This window comes from Salarias fasciatus, chromosome 1 (genome assembly GCF_902148845.1).
Source record: "Salarias fasciatus chromosome 1, fSalaFa1.1, whole genome shotgun sequence".
In the NCBI taxonomy this organism is placed as follows: Eukaryota; Metazoa; Chordata; class Actinopteri; order Blenniiformes; family Blenniidae; genus Salarias; species Salarias fasciatus.
The window spans coordinates 37,888,860-37,909,694 of NC_043745.1; the positions used below are offsets into that span (position 1 = coordinate 37,888,860).

Here is a 20,835-nt window from a genome sequence, read left to right on the forward strand (position 1 = left end):
GAACTTCCTTATAGCTCCAAACGATTTATCCTCCTGAAGAAGCACATTGAAGTCAGTCATGTTTTTTAGAAAAAAATTAATTGACTTTTTCCAGGGTTGGATTGGGGCCTGAAATTTTGGTCGATGTTTTTCAGGACTTGGGAACCAGACATCCATCTTCTCACCGTCATCACCGTCAGGCTTGGTGAAACCAGATACAAGAGAGACAGACAGCCATACACTCATGTTTACACCAGTGAGCAACTTAGTGTGAGTGACTATCCTTAAATCCCTTTTTTTGGACTGTTGGAGGAATTTCCAGAAATGATCCAGACACACGCAGGGAGAACATGCAAACTCCACACTGAAAGGCTCACATGTCAACACAAAGTTCCTGCTTTTTTCTTTTCTTACTTTCATTCTGCTTTTAAGCACCTGACCTCTTGCTCCAAACATTTTCAATACTGGTATTTTAAGGAGAATATTACCACAGATCACAGATCGGTGAGCTCTGTGAGCAGCCGTCCATGTCTAACCTGATCTGTATTGAATTAGGCCAGTGTTTTGCTGTCAGTGTCGCTGAGCATTTATCTTGAGCATCCTCAAGATAAACATTGATTTCCAAATTTCTCCCACTGGTGTGTGAAGACCTTGAACGTTATCTATCACTTGATTACATGAACTGAAGGCTGACGGATCGGTGAAAGAGCTGCAGTGGACTCTGAGTGAAATCCATCCATCGTATCCTAACAGTCTTTGGGTTTTTCGAGGAAGACGCAGTAAAACCACCAATTTGGTGGAAAGTGCATCATCTTCGTCCTTGAGTAAACTGTACTGAACTCTACAAAGTGTTTTCACTCAGAAATATTTTCTTCCATGAAGTGGAACTTGTACTTTTGGGGTAGAGATGGACTCACCTTAAGTGGCGAGGACGGCTGGAAAATGTTCCACAAACCTGAACCGACTCTTAATCCCTCTTCTTTAATGTCAGTCCAGAGAACGAGGCCAGAAGCGTCCAGCGTTAGATTTGGGACGGCTGGTTATTACAAGCAGGATTCAGTAAGAACGAAGGTGTTGCTTTGATGAACGTAAACCAGGGGTGCAAACACGTTTCGGTTCGGGGCCCCAAAACAGTCCAATTTCATCATGAGTGGGTCGGGATTAAATTTTTTCTCTGTTGATGCACACAGCGTGCATCATAAAAATGTATTTTTCACCCTCTAAACCAAGCAATTAGTACAGGAAACCAGAAAATGACTGCAATCTCAAAATTAATTAACTGTAATGATGCCATCTGTTTCATAATACAGCAAAATGTCCAAAAAACTTCTCCTGCAGCTGCTGCATTATGCACATTTTTACAAGCCTTCCCTGACAGCATGGATTTAAGCTACTTTAACGGCTGCCAGGTTGCTCGCTTTCATGGCAGCATCACAAATATTTCAACAGGGGTGTCTGTGTTGTGTTAGAGAGATAGATAGGATATTATATGTCAAACGAAAGATTTATGGCCCCCCAATAAACCCCTCCCCTTGCCATTTGTCCACCATTTGTCCAGCGTATGTCCACTGCGCATTTGTCTCCCCCCCCCCCCCCCCCCCCCCCCCAAACTTCCTTCCGTCTGAGGTCTTTTGAAGTTTTTACGACGGGTTAGGTGTTGACACATCTGAAGGGATGAGAAGGAGCCAGACAGTCGGTTAGAGGGGGATGAATTTATATTGATATGGCGGAGAAACGTGTCATGAAGAGGTTATATTACAAGCCGAGTCATCCTGGTAGTTTCGGTGGGGTAGAGCGGCTTCATAAAGCGGTTCAAGATGAGACGGGAAAGAAAGTCAGGGTGGAAGATGTGAAAGACTTCTTATCATCTCAAGACTCCTATACTCTGCATAAACCGGCTAGGATACATTTTCTAAGGAACAGAGTTTTTGTTACAAGACCTCTCAAACAGTTTCAGGCAGACCTTTGCGATAGGAAGACGGGCTCACCTTTGAGCGTGGTTGAAAGATTTAACCGAACGCTAAAGACTAGAATTTCACTGCTAAGAACACTAGACGGTACGTGGAAGTCCTACCAGACTTAGTAAAAAGCTATAACAACACTCACCACAGCAGTATAAAAATGCGCCCGGCTGATGTGCTGAAGGGCCTTCAAGTGTTTCACAATTTGTACGGTACACCTACACCACGAGACAAGAGAAAACAAAAATTTAAGGCAGGATTTAAGGTCGGCGATGTTGTCAGAATATCCAAGTTGCGAGGGGCCTTCAATAAAAAATACGAACAGAGTTTCACGGATGAAGTATTTACGGTGTCAGAATGCATTCTGCGTACTCCGCGTGTATAAGATTATGACGGCGAAGCGATCGAAGGTTCATTCTGTGAGCCGGAGCTGCAGAAAGGGAAAAAAATAGACTCATTAACATTTAACTCATTAACATTTCTCAATCATACAATTTTCAAACAGGCTGTTAGATATTACATTTTACTACAAACAGATATGTCCGGGTGTCTGTAGCACTTTAGGTGGTTATATGACCTTTTTAAAGCTCTCCAGAGGTGAACCTAAAAATTATGATCTAAACAAGAAACTCAGGTTTCATCTTAACATGTAAAGCAAATAATCAAAAGTGTTTCTATTTGTGACCTGAAGATAACCAAATCTGCTCCTAACTTGAAATTTTAAGTTACTGCTCTCAAAACTCTGAAACATGTCGTGTCCTTTGTGATAAGCATCGTGAAATTCTCTGATATTTCCCAGTTAACGTGATCACTGGAAAACCTTCACATCCACCCAAGTTCTAATATATAGATCTGAAAATACAACTCAAAAGGAGGGAAGGTTTTTAAAAAAGTGTATAAAATACAAGAAAAGGTATAAATGAATAGTAAAATCATTCAAAGACAGAGTCTCATTCTAAATATTCAAAATAAAGCCACACAAACTTAATCAGGAAGCGTAGACACGCGCTTGAATAAAAACAGAATAACTGGTTGATAATTTTCACAAACTCAAATTCAATTTTCTGTATAAGAGACAATAATGATGATGTTGTCGATGTACGCCAAACAAAACCGAGTCAGCAGGTCATGTCAGCTTTGAAAGCTGCTGTCTCACAGCTGCAGCGTAGACGGTTGGACTGTCTGAAAAAACAAACTAACAACGTTAATCTTGTAAAGCGATATTGTTGGTCACAGAAGGTGAAACTAAACAAATCCTATGTATTCCTGTGTACAGCAGAATACAAATACACAACTGTGTACCATTTCACTCTGGCTGCTACTGATACTAAGATAGCATTAACATCTGGTACAACCGGAGTTAAAGGAATGACGCTGAAATTTATTTATTTTTCCTGTGCAAATTTGTACTTCTTTGTTCCTGGTTTCAAAAATGGGGTTTATCGGTGTGGTGTTTGGAGACAGACATGACACTCTTCGGTTCAGCAATGATTAAACCACTGGTCTGATCCCCAGTTCTTTTTCCTTTGATAAGAGATACTGTTTAACTCAAACAGGATATTTCACATAGTTAATTCTTGCTTGATAAGGTTCCACAGCCTACATGATTTGCAAATACAGATTTTCTTCTCCTTTCTAACAAATCCACAGAAACATTACCAAAGAACAAAATATGACAACCCCTTGTAAGAGCAGCATTTATATCAGAACAAAGAAAGAACAAAATAAAGTGCTTAGTTTAAGAAACAAATACAATCATCAGCTTTACATACCTTCTCCTGTAGCAATTTCTTTTCTGAACAGTCTCAACCAGCTGCACAAGAAACAGAATTTCAACTCAATATACATTTTCTCACTCTTTTTCTACTCTGACAGACAGTAATCACTCCGTACTGCAGTTTGCGCCGCTGTTTTAGGTGGCGTAAAGATTAGTTGTGCGTCAACTCTTGCCTGTATCTTGTTTAAAGCACTCCCTACATATAACGTGACTCTGTTGCTCGTCTGATACTTTAAAACTGAACCATCTCTGAATTACTGAGCCACTGTTTTTTTTTTTCTTTTACTGAATGGGGTTTTTATTGGGGTGTTGTTTGGAGACACACAATGACTCCTCGTGTCAGCAGTGTTTGAACCACTGGTCTGACCCCATTTCTTTTCCTCTGATCAGGGATACTGTTTTAACAAACAGGATATTCTGCATAGTTAATTGTTGCTTGATCAGGTTCCATATCCAGCAGTCCTACATGATCTGCGTGCTGCGTCCATAATTTAGATGGAACAGACGCTCAAACTGACGGAGGTTGCAACAACACATCCAGCTGAATGAACTTCTGCTTTCATTGTATTTTGCAGGATTTTAATGAACAAAAATGCAAAGTGTCCTCATCATACGACCAAACAATAACATTTTAGTTGCTATCTTCATCATCTGGTTGTCTATGAAGAAACTGGTAACAAATGTCAAGCATTTTAGTCCCAGTGATCATTTGTAACTGCACTTTGAAGTTTTTACGATGGGTTAGGTGTTGAGGAGATGAGTAGGAGCAAGACAGACGGATAGAGGGGGTGAATTTATATTGTACTGAGAAAAGCGTGCCATGAAGAAAGTTAGGGTGGAAGATGTGAAAGATTTTTTCATCATCTCAAGACTCCTATACTCTGCATAAACCAACTAGGGTACATTTTCCAAGGAACAGAGTTTTTGTTACAAGACCTCTCAAACAGTTTCAGGCAGACCTTTGCGATAGGAAGACGGGCTCACCTTTCCTCCTCTCCTCTCTTTCATCCTCTGGTTGTCTGTGAAGAAACTGCTAACAAATGTCAAGCATTTTAGTCGCTGTCCCAATGACCATTTGTAACTGCACCGATGAATGGTTCAATGTCTCCGTGCACATCTTTTAATAATAACATCAGTCCCTCTGGAGAGAGACAAACAGTATTTGTGGACTTTGTCCGAGAATGGTTTATCTACTGGTCTGCTTGACAGGATGCTAATATTCCCTCTATTGGGAACAGTCAAGTCACCACATCAACATTTAGCAAAACAGAGGCTGCTTTCTGCCAAACAGTGAAATACTGTCCTACCATCTGATGTATGTTTGGAATGTTTTACTGTTACTCACTCTGGAGCACAAATTCTATATAATCTTAATTTTGATAGCATATCTTTTTCCTAAAAATGAAAACATTTCTAAATCACAAACACATGTTGAAATTTCCAGCCATCTCTCTCAACCGGTAACAGTTCTGACAGCGGTTCTCTTGGAGGGACACCAGAAATGCTGACAGTTTGAACAGTGTCATTACTTCATGGACAGTATATCTCCTGCTGATGAATACAAGAGAGAAATGCACCTACATTTATGAGAAACTTTTTTGGTTTCCCTTTAATGTTTAAACAAATCTTTGGTATTTTCTACCGCTGTATTTGAAACTTGTGCCTGAATAACCATCATTATTATTATTATTTGATCACCGTCAGCGTCCCAATACTGTCGGCCTCTTCATTGTGTAGAAGTTTTTCTCCACAGAAAGGAAACTGCTCTCTGTTCTGGTGTAATGTTTGTCTTTGGTACTTGTTGAGTTTTGGCCTTGATTCAACACTTGTGGCACTCCGGAGGGTCTAGCTACTTTAGCTTCATCTCTTTTTTTTTTCCCTCTGCTCACAGTCTCTGATCATTGAGGTTTCTTCCCCCTTGCCAGTGTTTGATCATTAGTATTATTATAATAACGTCGGCCCCTAAATCGTCGTTGATTTGGTCTCATCCTGTCTCGTCCTCATCCTCTGAAGCCTGGTTGTGTTGATACAAACGGTCTATACTCTCCCAGAGTTGTGTATTGTACAGCATGAATCTTAGCTTTTTCTTTTTTTCTTTTTTTGGATTTGCAAACAATCCAGTTGCATCTAATTCTCTATTCCTTTTTTAGTAATTCCACAGGACTCAATGAAAACACGTCTGGGGCTGCTAATTCTTTAAAGTATCAGCATCCTGTGTTCCCAGTCCATTAGTGATCATTGACACAAAGAAAGGTTCAGCTTTATGCGGCACTTTTAATTTTGCCTTTTCTTTCCGACATTTAAGAAATCTTTCTGCATATTCAGACACCTGTTCATCACTCCGTTTCATCTGCTAAAGTAAGAAGCTTTTCCATAACTTTGTCATGTATCGTTCACCATAAAGTCCACTCATTAGAGAACAGGAATTCCAGAGCAGTTTCTCAGCATGATCTATTTGCACAGGGGGGTTACTGACTCCATCGTAAGAATAAAGATGGCTTCACTAAGGAGCAGGAAATGGTTGTAGTACAGGCCTGCAAGAATGCCCCGGAATACAACTGGCCCCAAAAAAACAGCAACACGGGTCGATACTCAGATGCTTTAAAGAACATTCTGTGAGAAGACACGGAACGAGGGAATCTAATCTAACTTATTTCTTTCATCCGTTTGTCAACTTCTCTGATTGACCTGACCATACTAAATACACATTGGGAAAAAACTCTGTGGAAAACCACAAAAGTGTCAACTGACGCAAACAAATGGCTTTAGCACCTCTGCATGGTGAGGCTGTAAGGCCTTATTTGTACTCACTTCCAGAATCAGCACCTGTAGCGAGCTTCAAACACTCACAGCCAGACCGAGCGTCTCTACAGGCCTGATGTGCTTCTCACCTCCAGAGAATCATCGTCAGCGTCCAAGTTCCTTCAACTTCCTTAAATCAGACACAAAATACGCGTCTCTCTGCTTTTCTTCACCTAGACAGGACGCCACACTGTCAAATGACTTCCTCAGGTCAGAACACACACACACACACACACACACACACACACACACACACACACACACACACACACACACACACACACACACACACACACACACACACACACCCTTACGGTTGGGTCGTAAATGGTTCGTCAGATGAGGGCAGGTCGATGAAGGGGGGTAGAATGCTTTTTTCAACCACCATTTTGTCAGTCATGTTTTTTCAGAAACACTGAAAGAAAACCAGATTTTTTTTTGTTTGTTTGTTTTTGTTTTATTTAAAAACACACACGCACAAAGCAATTTTTTCTACCAAGTAGGAGGGAAGAAGGATTACTATTGCAACAACACATCATCAGTAGGGTAAAACTAACCTGGCTCATGACGGACATGAAACTGAAAAGGAACACACAATTTAAAGTTTCTTTAAAATTAAGAACAGTATGCCCAGCTACACAGAAATGATGACATGCAAAACTAAAAATAAGATTAGATGGAAAAAACAATACAGAACACATCAGGACAGCTCCAGGCCTGCCTCAGTTCTCATTCCAGCATTCTTTCACAATTCCAAGCTCACCAATTTTCACAACATCCAGCCCGATCAGATTGTCGTACACATCTGCAAAAGTTTCCACAAACTTTTCTTTGGATCTCATCTCTCTCAGCAACGTCTCTGCCACAGTTTTGACTCGCACATCGTCGATTTTAATGTTGCGCATGAATAACAAACATTGAATAGCAGGAATGAAACGGTCGGTACACAGTTTTTCCATCAGACGGCAAAAGTGAGTTTGATAGAAATATTCGTCCACCTGCTGTAAACAAGGATGCTGTTTCTCATTCGGATGTCTGATCTGACATCCGTAGCAAAGCTCTTCCCGGTACTTGTGAGTCACAATGTCCAGCAGATGGATGACCGCTGTTTTGACGGTTTTGATGATGGCCGAGGGCATCCAGCCGTCCAGCTCATCCTCGGATTCCTCAACCTCTGGAGTGTCAGGAGGCGAAGATGCTGGTTCCGACTCCACAAAATCCTCAGAGTCGGGGATTTGGGATTCATCCACTTGAAGGTCTCCGTCGTCAGCGCTCACCTCCCTGCTTCGATCCTCATCATCTCCCAGGGACCCTGGATCCGGGTCGCAGGTCTCGGGAATGGTGTACAGCGATCGAGAGGGACCCGGCTGAGAGTCAGGGTCCGGGGAAACGGGTGAGATCAAATTCGACGATTCATCCGCGAACATGTTGATGGGGTACTCCACCAACGGAGTTCTGCTCCACAGCGGATCGATGAGGACGCGAGAGCTGGTTCTACGGATACTCCTGATGTTCTCCATATCTTCTTGATGTGGAATGATCGATCGCAGTCTTTATAATGTGTACAGATGGCAGGAAGGTCCGTGGGGCGGGGTTAAGCAGAAAAACTGGTAGGATCGTGGACGTGGTGAACTAAAAGCTGGAGGATTGAATGGAGGCCGAAGGAAACGGGTTTTTTTTAACCGCTAGAAGGTCTTTCCAGTAGCAGCAGCTGCGAAAAAGTGAGCCGATTTTATCATCCGGTCCTCCAAACCTTTCCTTCCATGCGACCAGCGGGACATTTAGCAGTGTATGGAATACTCCGCAGCTGGTATTAAAGGTCTCCAAAGAAAACTCCTCCGAGCCTTTTTTCCCTTCGTAGCAACAAATGCAGGCGCGAAAGCACATAGTGCCTGAAACACCCGCTCTGGACTGCCACGCAATGCTGTAAAGCACTTTTTTTTTCCAAGAAGGAGACCCTGTTTGTGCATCACCCTCCACGGACTCACGCTTCAGAGGCCGACCTGGTGTCAGCGTTGGATCGACGGGCTTCGTGCCACCTTCATCAGGGTTTGCCCGAAAATGTCGAACAATCATGTGATACAGCACACCCCAGTCGTTGGAGTTCAGCATCGCTATAGAAGGTACAGCTCCCTGCTTTTCACCCTCACCTCGCTGATAGAGACAAAGCTCCCCCGTCGTGTATTTGAACACGTAGCCCCATGCACCGCGCCATCCGTAAGGTTTCAGCGGCCATTCTTCCTTCAACGATTCCGATGGACGGAGCTGGGTCCGAAGCAGGTGCATCACATGCTTCTTGGGCGCATTCGGGATGATCGGCGTCTCTTCGTACACCATGATCGGTGTGTCCCGGATGATCGGTATGAGAATTCTTTCTTGAGCCATTTTTCTTTTTCTTCCGAACTCTGTATTTTTTAATTGGAGTGATCCAACACGGGCTTGATGTATTTAACGACGCGTTTAAATAGAGACCCTTCTATAGGGAGCCCCTTCTATAGGGAGGGCGAGAGGAGGGCCCACAGGAGCGTTTTTATTTTTTTCTCCTTTCCCCCACCTCCACTGAGTCAGCATGGGGGGAGGGTGTGTGCATGTGTGTGTGTGTGTGTGTGTGTGTGTGTGTGTGTGTTCTGACCTGAGGAAGTCATTTGACAGTGTGGCGTCCTGTCTAGGTGAAGAAAAGCAGAGAGACGCGTATTTTGTGTCTGATTTAAGGAAGTTGAAGGAACTTGGACGCTGACGATGATTCTCTGGAGGTGAGAAGCACATCAGGCCTGTAGAGACGCTCGGTCTGGCTGTGAGTGTTTGAAGCTCGCTACAGGTGCTGATTCTGGAAGTGAGTACAAATAAGGCCTTACAGCCTCACCATGCAGAGGTGCTAAAGCCATTTGTTTGCGTCAGTTGACACTTTTGTGGTTTTCCACAGAGTTTTTTCCCAATGTGTATTTAGTATGGTCAGGTCAATCAGAGAAGTTGACAAACGGATGAAAGAAATAAGTTAGATTAGATTCCCTCGTTCCGTGTCTTCTCACAGAATGTTCTTTAAAGCATCTGAGTATCGACCCGTGTTGCTGTTTTTTTGGGGCCAGTTGTATTCCGGGGCATTCTTGCAGGCCTGTACTACAACCATTTCCTGCTCCTTAGTGAAGCCATCTTTATTCTTACGATGGAGTCAGTAACCCCCCTGTGCAAATAGATCATGCTGAGAAACTGCTCTGGAATTCCTGTTCTCTAATGAGTGGACTTTATGGTGAACGATACATGACAAAGTTATGGAAAAGCTTCTTACTTTAGCAGATGAAACGGAGTGATGAACAGGTGTCTGAATATGCAGAAAGATTTCTTAAATGTCGGAAAGAAAAGGCAAAATTAAAAGTGCCGCATAAAGCTGAACCTTTCTTTGTGTCAATGATCACTAATGGACTGGGAACACAGGATGCTGATACTTTAAAGAATTAGCAGCCCCAGACGTGTTTTCATTGAGTCCTGTGGAATTACTAAAAAAGGAATAGAGAATTAGATGCAACTGGATTGTTTGCAAATCCAAAAAAAGAAAAAAAGAAAAAGCTAAGATTCATGCTGTACAATACACAACTCTGGGAGAGTATAGACCGTTTGTATCAACACAACCAGGCTTCAGAGGATGAGGACGAGACAGGATGAGACCAAATCAACGACGATTTAGGGGCCGACGTTATTATAATAATACTAATGATCAAACACTGGCAAGGGGGAAGAAACCTCAATGATCAGAGACTGTGAGCAGAGGGAAAAAAAAAAGAGATGAAGCTAAAGTAGCTAGACCCTCCGGAGTGCCACAAGTGTTGAATCAAGGCCAAAACTCAACAAGTACCAAAGACAAACATTACACCAGAACAGAGAGCAGTTTCCTTTCTGTGGAGAAAAACTTCTACACAATGAAGAGGCCGACAGTATTGGGACGCTGACGGTGATCAAATAATAATAATAATGATGGTTATTCAGGCACAAGTTTCAAATACAGCGGTAGAAAATACCAAAGATTTGTTTAAACATTAAAGGGAAACCAAAAAAGTTTCTCATAAATGTAGGTGCATTTCTCTCTTGTATTCATCAGCAGGAGATATACTGTCCATGAAGTAATGACACTGTTCAAACTGTCAGCATTTCTGGTGTCCCTCCAAGAGAACCGCTGTCAGAACTGTTACCGGTTGAGAGAGATGGCTGGAAATTTCAACATGTGTTTGTGATTTAGAAATGTTTTCATTTTTAGGAAAAAGATATGCTATCAAAATTAAGATTATATAGAATTTGTGCTCCAGAGTGAGTAACAGTAAAACATTCCAAACATACATCAGATGGTAGGACAGTATTTCACTGTTTGGCAGAAAGCAGCCTCTGTTTTGCTAAATGTTGATGTGGTGACTTGACTGTTCCCAATAGAGGGAATATTAGCATCCTGTCAAGCAGACCAGTAGATAAACCATTCTCGGACAAAGTCCACAAATACTGTTTGTCTCTCTCCAGAGGGACTGATGTTATTATTAAAAGATGTGCACGGAGACATTGAACCATTCATCGGTGCAGTTACAAATGGTCATTGGGACAGCGACTAAAATGCTTGACATTTGTTAGCAGTTTCTTCACAGACAACCAGAGGATGAAAGAGAGGAGAGGAGGAAAGGTGAGCCCGTCTTCCTATCGCAAAGGTCTGCCTGAAACTGTTTGAGAGGTCTTGTAACAAAAACTCTGTTCCTTGGAAAATGTACCCTAGTTGGTTTATGCAGAGTATAGGAGTCTTGAGATGATGAAAAAATCTTTCACATCTTCCACCCTAACTTTCTTCATGGCACGCTTTTCTCAGTACAATATAAATTCACCCCCTCTATCCGTCTGTCTTGCTCCTACTCATCTCCTCAACACCTAACCCATCGTAAAAACTTCAAAGTGCAGTTACAAATGATCACTGGGACTAAAATGCTTGACATTTGTTACCAGTTTCTTCATAGACAACCAGATGATGAAGATAGCAACTAAAATGTTATTGTTTGGTCGTATGATGAGGACACTTTGCATTTTTGTTCATTAAAATCCTGCAAAATACAATGAAAGCAGAAGTTCATTCAGCTGGATGTGTTGTTGCAACCTCCGTCAGTTTGAGCGTCTGTTCCATCTAAATTATGGACGCAGCACGCAGATCATGTAGGACTGCTGGATATGGAACCTGATCAAGCAACAATTAACTATGCAGAATATCCTGTTTGTTAAAACAGTATCCCTGATCAGAGGAAAAAGAAATGGGGTCAGACCAGTGGTTCAAACACTGCTGACACGAGGAGTCATTGTGTGTCTCCAAACAACACCCCAATAAAAACCCCATTCAGTAAAAGAAAAAAAAAAACAGTGGCTCAGTAATTCAGAGATGGTTCAGTTTTAAAGTATCAGACGAGCAACAGAGTCACGTTATATGTAGGGAGTGCTTTAAACAAGATACAGGCAAGAGTTGACGCACAACTAATCTTTACGCCACCTAAAACAGCGGCGCAAACTGCAGTACGGAGTGATTACTGTCTGTCAGAGTAGAAAAAGAGTGAGAAAATGTATATTGAGTTGAAATTCTGTTTCTTGTGCAGCTGGTTGAGACTGTTCAGAAAAGAAATTGCTACAGGAGAAGGTATGTAAAGCTGATGATTGTATTTGTTTCTTAAACTAAGCACTTTATTTTGTTCTTTCTTTGTTCTGATATAAATGCTGCTCTTACAAGGGGTTGTCATATTTTGTTCTTTGGTAATGTTTCTGTGGATTTGTTAGAAAGGAGAAGAAAATCTGTATTTGCAAATCATGTAGGCTGTGGAACCTTATCAAGCAAGAATTAACTATGTGAAATATCCTGTTTGAGTTAAACAGTATCTCTTATCAAAGGAAAAAGAACTGGGGATCAGACCAGTGGTTTAATCATTGCTGAACCGAAGAGTGTCATGTCTGTCTCCAAACACCACACCGATAAACCCCATTTTTGAAACCAGGAACAAAGAAGTACAAATTTGCACAGGAAAAATAAATAAATTTCAGCGTCATTCCTTTAACTCCGGTTGTACCAGATGTTAATGCTATCTTAGTATCAGTAGCAGCCAGAGTGAAATGGTACACAGTTGTGTATTTGTATTCTGCTGTACACAGGAATACATAGGATTTGTTTAGTTTCACCTTCTGTGACCAACAATATCGCTTTACAAGATTAACGTTGTTAGTTTGTTTTTTCAGACAGTCCAACCGTCTACGCTGCAGCTGTGAGACAGCAGCTTTCAAAGCTGACATGACCTGCTGACTCGGTTTTGTTTGGCGTACATCGACAACATCATCATTATTGTCTCTTATACAGAAAATTGAATTTGAGTTTGTGAAAATTATCAACCAGTTATTCTGTTTTTATTCAAGCGCGTGTCTACGCTTCCTGATTAAGTTTGTGTGGCTTTATTTTGAATATTTAGAATGAGACTCTGTCTTTGAATGATTTTACTATTCATTTATACCTTTTCTTGTATTTTATACACTTTTTTAAAAACCTTCCCTCCTTTTGAGTTGTATTTTCAGATCTATATATTAGAACTTGGGTGGATGTGAAGGTTTTCCAGTGATCACGTTAACTGGGAAATATCAGAGAATTTCACGATGCTTATCACAAAGGACACGACATGTTTCAGAGTTTTGAGAGCAGTAACTTAAAATTTCAAGTTAGGAGCAGATTTGGTTATCTTCAGGTCACAAATAGAAACACTTTTGATTATTTGCTTTACATGTTAAGATGAAACCTGAGTTTCTTGTTTAGATCATAATTTTTAGGTTCACCTCTGGAGAGCTTTAAAAAGGTCATATAACCACCTAAAGTGCTACAGACACCCGGACATATCTGTTTGTAGTAAAATGTAATATCTAACAGCCTGTTTGAAAATTGTATGATTGAGAAATGTTAATGAGTTAAATGTTAATGAGTCTATTTTTTTCCCTTTCTGCAGCTCCGGCTCACAGAATGAACCTTCGATCGCTTCGCCGTCATAATCTTATACACGCGGAGTACGCAGAATGCATTCTGACACCGTAAATACTTCATCCGTGAAACTCTGTTCGTATTTTTTATTGAAGGCCCCTCGCAACTTGGATATTCTGACAACATCGCCGACCTTAAATCCTGCCTTAAATTTTTGTTTTCTCTTGTCTCGTGGTGTAGGTGTACCGTACAAATTGTGAAACACTTGAAGGCCCTTCAGCACATCAGCCGGGCGCATTTTTATACTGCTGTGGTGAGTGTTGTTATAGCTTTTTACTAAGTCTGGTAGGACTTCCACGTACCGTCTAGTGTTCTTAGCAGTGAAATTCTAGTCTTTAGCGTTCGGTTAAATCTTTCAACCACGCTCAAAGGTGAGCCCGTCTTCCTATCGCAAAGGTCTGCCTGAAACTGTTTGAGAGGTCTTGTAACAAAAACTCTGTTCCTTAGAAAATGTATCCTAGCCGGTTTATGCAGAGTATAGGAGTCTTGAGATGATAAGAAGTCTTTCACATCTTCCACCCTGACTTTCTTTCCCGTCTCATCTTGAACCGCTTTATGAAGCCGCTCTACCCCACCGAAACTACCAGGATGACTCGGCTTGTAATATAACCTCTTCATGACACGTTTCTCCGCCATCTCAATATAAATTCATCCCCCTCTAACCGACTGTCTGGCTCCTTCTCATCCCTTCAGATGTGTCAACACCTAACCCGTCGTAAAAACTTCAAAAGACCTCAGACGGAAGGAAGTTTGGGGGGGGGGGGGGGGGGGGGGGGGGGGGGGGGGGGGGACAAATGCGCAGTGGACATACGCTGGACAAATGGTGGACAAATGGCAAGGGGAGGGGTTTATTGGGGGGCCATAAATCTTTCGTTTGACATATAATATCCTATCTATCTCTCTTGTGTTGTTACTTTTAAGAAGTTTGTTTTTCCAACAATCACCACTTTCAGGTTTATTGGACCGGATCAGAGCCTCTTGCAGGCCTGTGTTGGTTCGCAAGCCTTATGTTTGACACCCCTTGAGAAAATAATACTTTAATTTAAAGGAAAGTTGATGTTATGGATAGAATCTCTTTATTCTTAAGTACTTTTTTTCCACTTAATCACATCAAGCGACAATCTGCTGGTCTTTTGAATTAAGTCTGCTTTTCTGTTTTCTACTTAATTCAGTAAATGTATTTAACTTTTTTGGATTATGTTTGCCTTTTTTTTTTTTTTTTTAACCACCCAGTTCCATGTTTTATTAAAGACTGGCACAGATAAGCTTTTACAATCCTATGAAAATTGCATTGTGTGGACGTCAGTAAAACTCAACAGCAAAATAATAATAAAACAACAGAATGCACGTAATCTAAATTAGCAGACCTGAAAATGAACGCCGTCCTGCGGCCAAATGCTGGTGAGCAGAACTGAAGAGATAATATTTCCCTAAAAACTCCAATTATGAAGAGGTTCTGAAGGCCTTTTTTCAGCGCACAAATAATGAGTCATTAGCTCACAGCAGCCGTTATCTGAAACACGGCATTTGGGTGCTAATGCGTGAAATACAGTGGATGCTGTCCTTTCTGCAGGATTTAATAAACTCAAGTGTTGTAAATTAAGCCTAAAAAGCAATCCCTGACTCGAGGTGCTAATTTTTGTATGGAATAATGACTGTTTGATTGACTCTTCGACGGGGATGATATCAGGGCAGAGAGCTTTGTGCCAGAGCTGTGTGTTTGGCTGGATTGGCGCGTTCGCTGATTAGCATTAGCAATCTGTGCATGTGTGATACGTGTGGTGTGAGACGTGTAACGAGGACCTGTGAACGTCTCCACCTCCGTCCAGGCTTTAGGAGTGCATCCAGTCTGTGTTTAAGCTGGACTGACGAAAAACCAGCGTGTGAGTCTGGATGACGGGGAAATAAAACCTGTGGCTTCAAACAAAGGTCTGTTGTGGTAGAAGGGAATTAAAACCCTTCTGCTGACGTCCACAAAACATCACACATCTCAGGAAACACACAAAACACACACACAAACTGGTTGAACTCAAAGAAATCCATGTACACACACAGAGACACCTTTACTGTGACGGTTGGAAAGATCTCAGCTCTGAGGTGGAAAGATGCACATGAACAGGTTCAAAGTGAGTTTCCACTGGGAAAGAGGGGAGTTTTCAGAGAGAACTCAGTCACTGGTCACAGCATCAACGTTAAAAGCAGGATCTGTCGCCACTGCTTCACGTTGGAGCTGCTCAGGACGGTCCGGCGGTTGGGAGATGTCTGGACTGATGGGAACAGAAAACGTGATAGATCAGCAGCATCACCGTCTCTTTCTGTCAAACGGTAACATCGGCTGTCTTATTACATTTTAAAAAAGGTTTAATTTTATACTTTTATAATGTAATATCCAGGCAATAGTTAGTATTAGTTAGAGAGGACCGAATGTTTTCCCTTGCTGCCTCTAAAATGTGAAACAATCTGTCTTTGCACGTCAGACAGGACTTCTGCTTCTACTGTCCACTTTTAAAATGTACTTCAACTCAGCCAGCATCTCATTTTAGGTTTCTTTGTCTTTTTAGTTGGATTTTATAGTTTTTTTTTTTGTTTTGTTTTGATTCTTTACGTCTTACGTTTGAAATTGCATGAACTGCTCTTTATTTCAGTCAAAGCTGTGTGAAAGTTCATCAGTTAAAAAAAATGGTTTGGCTCAAATTCTTTCTTACATTATTGGTAAGTTATGTCCTCTTTTTTATTTATTCCATTTAAAATGGCTCAAATTACTGCTTTGTTAGCAGGTATCACGTCAATATTGTTCACTGCTACACATGGACACACACACACACACACACACACACACACACACACACACACACACACACACACACACACACTCAATTGACTGTGCTTGTATGCACCTCAGATTATATCAGGGGTGTCAAACATATGTCCTGCGGACCAAAAAACCTGCAACCGAATCCAATTTGGGCCGCAGGCTGCAATTTACCCGCTGAGAGAAAGGATGACATTAACTGCAGTAAACTGATTTGACCACCAGGGGCGCACTTCAGTCCGGATGATGTGGTGAATCAGTTCAGGTGATCTGGATTACCACAAATGCAGAAAGACGTTGACTTTACTGGCCACTTTTACATTTGGACAGATTGTTCTGATTGTATCATGAAGCATAATTCACATATTTTGGCGTTCCAGTTCCATGTGACCACATGCTTCTAGTTATTTCAATATCATAATGCAATTATTTACTGCTTCAGACAATTTGAGATTAAATTATGTGGTATGCAGCATCGAGTACCTCAGATGAAATGAAGACGAGCAGAAACATTTACTTTGTTAGTATTCATAATAGTTTGTATACACAATGTATAGGAGCACCAATAAAAAAACATCTTTTTTTTTTCCAAACCTTTTTTTTTCAGGATTTCTTAAAAAGCCACAGATTTTGTTTTTCTACAGAAAGCAAAAAGAAAAGGAAAAAAAAAAACAGCTCTGTACATGAACACGCAACAACAGAATTCCTCATCTTGAGCTGCGAAGTGAAACGACTCGGCCGCTCGATTCATATCTCTGAAGCAGAAAGAAAAAAAATAGAACATATATATTTATATATAAAAAAAAAAACAAAAAAAAACAAGAACCAGCTGCCTGCTGCTTTACCTAGGACACTACGTTACACAAACAGCTTCTGATATTTAAAACACAAGATATGTAAGAAATGTACTTTCCAAAAATTGTGAAAAAGTGCAATACAGGTTCAACTGTTTACAACTCAATAGATTATTTCCCAAATGGAGTCCGGTCCGTTTTCTCCCCGCTGTCTTCGCATTTTCTCTTCTCCCCCCCACCCCTGAAAACAAAACAAACAAATAAAAAGAAAAACTTGTTCCTTGTTTGTATTCATAGTTAAAATCTCTTACAGTTATATTGACATTCATGACGATGTACATTGATGAGAAACATGGTATTCACAAAAGTAGAGCAAATTACTATGATTGCAAATGACAAATTTCTTTGGGTAAGAGGGTGATGAAAAACTTTTTTTTTTCTTTTTACATCAGATTTGTGTACAGAACAAGCTTCCTTTTTTTTTTTTCTTCATACAAAACCTACCAGGTTAAAAAAATAAAATAAAAATAAAATGAAAATCTGGGAGTCTCCTTCTAAAGGCCGACATCTTTTTGTCTCAGAAGCGATGAACCGATGGTGGCGTCTGGTGAGGAGCAGAAACAAATCAAACACACTCCGCCGCGGGACGATTAAGAAAAACACACGAGGTTCAGCAGAATGGACGTCTGGAACCAAATATTGGTTCTCCAAAGCGACACAATCCAAATTCTCATATAAAAGATCTGCTGGAGTAGATTCACTGACTGTTTCATTTTTATTCAAAGGAAGGGTGAGGGGTCAGCGTCCTGAGTCCTCGGTGACCCCTGACCTGTGGAGGAGAAGCGACGGCGAGCCGGAGAGATCAGCCGCCGCCGCCGTTCGACACGCAAACAACGCTGGTAAGGCTTTAAAAACGGAGCTCCCACAAACGAAGGACCAGAAAACCAGAGAGAGACGTGTGAATGTACGAAGCCGGGGGGAGAAAAGGTGACGCCCCGCCCCCGAGAAGAGGCTCCTCTCCCCTCTGTGAGGACCATCAGGACTCAGCTGTAGCCCCGCTGTCATCCCAAACAACAAACAACCATGGGTAACATCATGAGGCAGTTAAAAAAAAAAACACACACAACGTATGTACACGTTTATAAGGATATGTGTGTAAAAAAAAATACAATAATAGAAAATAATAAAAAGTCATGGCACAATATATGACACGAAGGGATGAAAGCAATAAAAACAAAACCAAGAAGACATTTCTGAATAATGTAGGCTTGTAAAAAGAGGGGAAGGGGCTGATCTCCAATGTTCACTTCACCGAAACGGCCCAACAGATACAAAACGCACAAAGAAAACACGAATCAAACGAACACTGTGTCGACCGCGCCGCGTCAGCACCGACATCAGACCAGCAGAGTTCTGGACTTCCTCCTTTGTCACTGGACATTGAATCGACCGCCGTTTTTTTTTTTTTTTTTTTTCCCCCTTTTCTTCTTCTTTTTTTGCGCGCGAGCATAAAAAACCCCTCCGTTATGGATTTTTGCTGAGGAAAAAAAAAAAAAGAAGAAAAAACAAAAAAGAATTCACAATCTTCCGGTTGTAAGCGACCAATGTTTTCAAAAGTTCATCGTCTCTGAGAATCGGGGTTTTTTTTTTTTTTTTTTTTTTTCCTCTTCTTCATATAAAGATGAAGCGTCTCACTTTTCATCCCTCTCATGGCAATCTCCTTCCTGAGACTGAGCAAGGTACGCCGGGAAAAAGGTTCCGAGGGTGTTCAGTCTGGAGGCGTGTGTGTGTGTGTGTGTGTGTGTGTGTGTGTGTGTGTGTGTGTGTGTATACACTGCAGGGGCTCGCAGCAGAGTTTCCTCGTGCGAAAAAGGCCTTTTAGTGTCCACAGGCCTCTCGCTGCAGAAGGTGTGTGTGTGTGACAGAGAGAGGGAGTGTGTGTATGTGTGTGTGTGTGTGTGTGTGTGTGTGTGTGTGTGTGTGTGTGTGTGCGCGCGTGTGTGTGTGCGCGTGCGCTCATGGCGCTGTGGTGATGGCGTTCAGGTCCTTCATGAGGCCCTCCAGGTGGGCCATCTCCTCGGTCAGCTCGTCGGGCTCGTAGCTCTGGGGGAGAGGAACAGGGTTACTGCGGGGGGCGGGGGACGGGCAGGGAGGGAGGGAGGCAAGCACCTGGAAGGAGGGAAGGAAGAGAGGAGAGAGGAGAGCAGAGGAGAGGAGGAAGGACAGGGTCAGTCAGGGGTCTGTCTGCCAGAGGACTGCAGGAGCAGGGCCGTATGGGTGAGGTGAGGCGAGCTGGGGGGGGGGGGGGGGGGGGGGGGGGGGGGGGAGGCAGGAGGGGGGGGGGGGGGGTGGACGGACGGGTCAATGGAACTGCAGACACGAAGCAGGAAGAAACCCAAAGAGAAGCAAACAACACAAGATCCGCAGCCAGACAAGGACGAAGGACGAAGGAGGGCAGAGAAATCAAAAGGTTTGATGGATGAACAGTTAATTTCATTCCAGTTAAGGGTTTTTTTTTTTTTTTTTTAAAGCGGTGAATTAAAAGTGAAATGATTCAAACGAAGCCGACAAATCAATGGTAAGAATTGAAGTTGGACAAGAATTTATAAAAAAGAGAGAGAGAGACAGAGAGAGAGACAGAGAGAGAGAGAGAGAAAGAACAAACAGAAAATGTGGTTAAAACTGATGTCGTACAATCTGGTGCTCAAAGAAAACCTGAGGCGGGGCTGGGAGGAGTGTGTGACGCAGACCAAAATATACACAAGAGGGACAATCGTGACATCTGGAATCTAAGACTATCGGCAATCATTCACTGTCAACAGCAAGAACATATCTCCGGTTTTTGCTGAAAATCCAACATCTTCAGTTCAATCCTTCCTCTGGACATTAAAGAGGAGCAGCTCAACGTTTACATGATGTTTTACGTGAAAATTCAAATCCAACTTAAAGGTGCTGTAGGCAGGATTCGGCATCTCCGCCATCTTGCTTAGGTTTACCTAAGCAAGATGGCGATTTGACCCATCTAAGATGGCGATTTGAAACTCAGCACAGCCAATCCGGTCCTGTTTTCTCTGACATCACGCCCTTACGCAAGTTAAGCCCCTCCCACAAGAACGTGTGACGAACGCCCCTCGACCAATCACGGTTGGAGCCTCATGGGCTCTTCTGATTGGTCAAAGATACCTGGAGCTGTCGAGATTCCTTTTCAGCTCAGAACAGAGACAGATGGAAGCGCTGCGCCCTGGCGGTAGAGCAATTATGCTACACTCCTAAAGGATTATCAATGGATACTCTAACATTTAATCCAAAGAAAACACAGAAAAAATAGCACTGATTAGCAAAATCCTGCCTACAGCACCTTTAAGATTCTGTTGTGTAAATGTTTTTCCTTGATGAGCTTTCTGACTTCATTTGCAGTTGTTTTGAAGAAAGTGACTAGCTGCAGCTTTTTGTAACTTCACAACATACAACTCACATAAATTATATTTCAACTGATTTTAGGGCCTGGGAGATAAAAACAAAAAAAAAAAAAAAAAAAGTTTTTTTCAACATATCTAAAAGACAAAGTGGATCTTACTTCCTCAGAAAGCAGTGGGTGTTTCACAGTATGCTGATGATGTGATTTTGTAAACATTAAAAATCCTCCATCGCTGCGTCTGAAGGGCCTGCAGCGCTCCGAGCCGCCA

At 41.9% G+C, this 20,835-nt stretch overlaps 1 protein-coding gene across 3 annotated transcripts in view; it reads right to left on the bottom strand.

The window, feature by feature from the left end:
- Nucleotides 1-18,647: 18,647 nt before the first annotated feature.
- Nucleotides 18,648-20,835, bottom strand: part of neo1a (neogenin 1a) — a 205,012-nt gene continuing 202,824 nt past the window's right edge. For all 3 annotated transcript variants that reach the window (XM_030106726.1, XM_030106658.1, XM_030106578.1), the window contains one exon: nucleotides 18,648-19,318. In XM_030106726.1, the coding sequence (XP_029962586.1) occupies nucleotides 19,166-19,318 (153 nt within the window). In that variant the 3' untranslated portion in view covers nucleotides 18,648-19,165. The remainder of the gene's footprint in view (nucleotides 19,319-20,835) is intronic.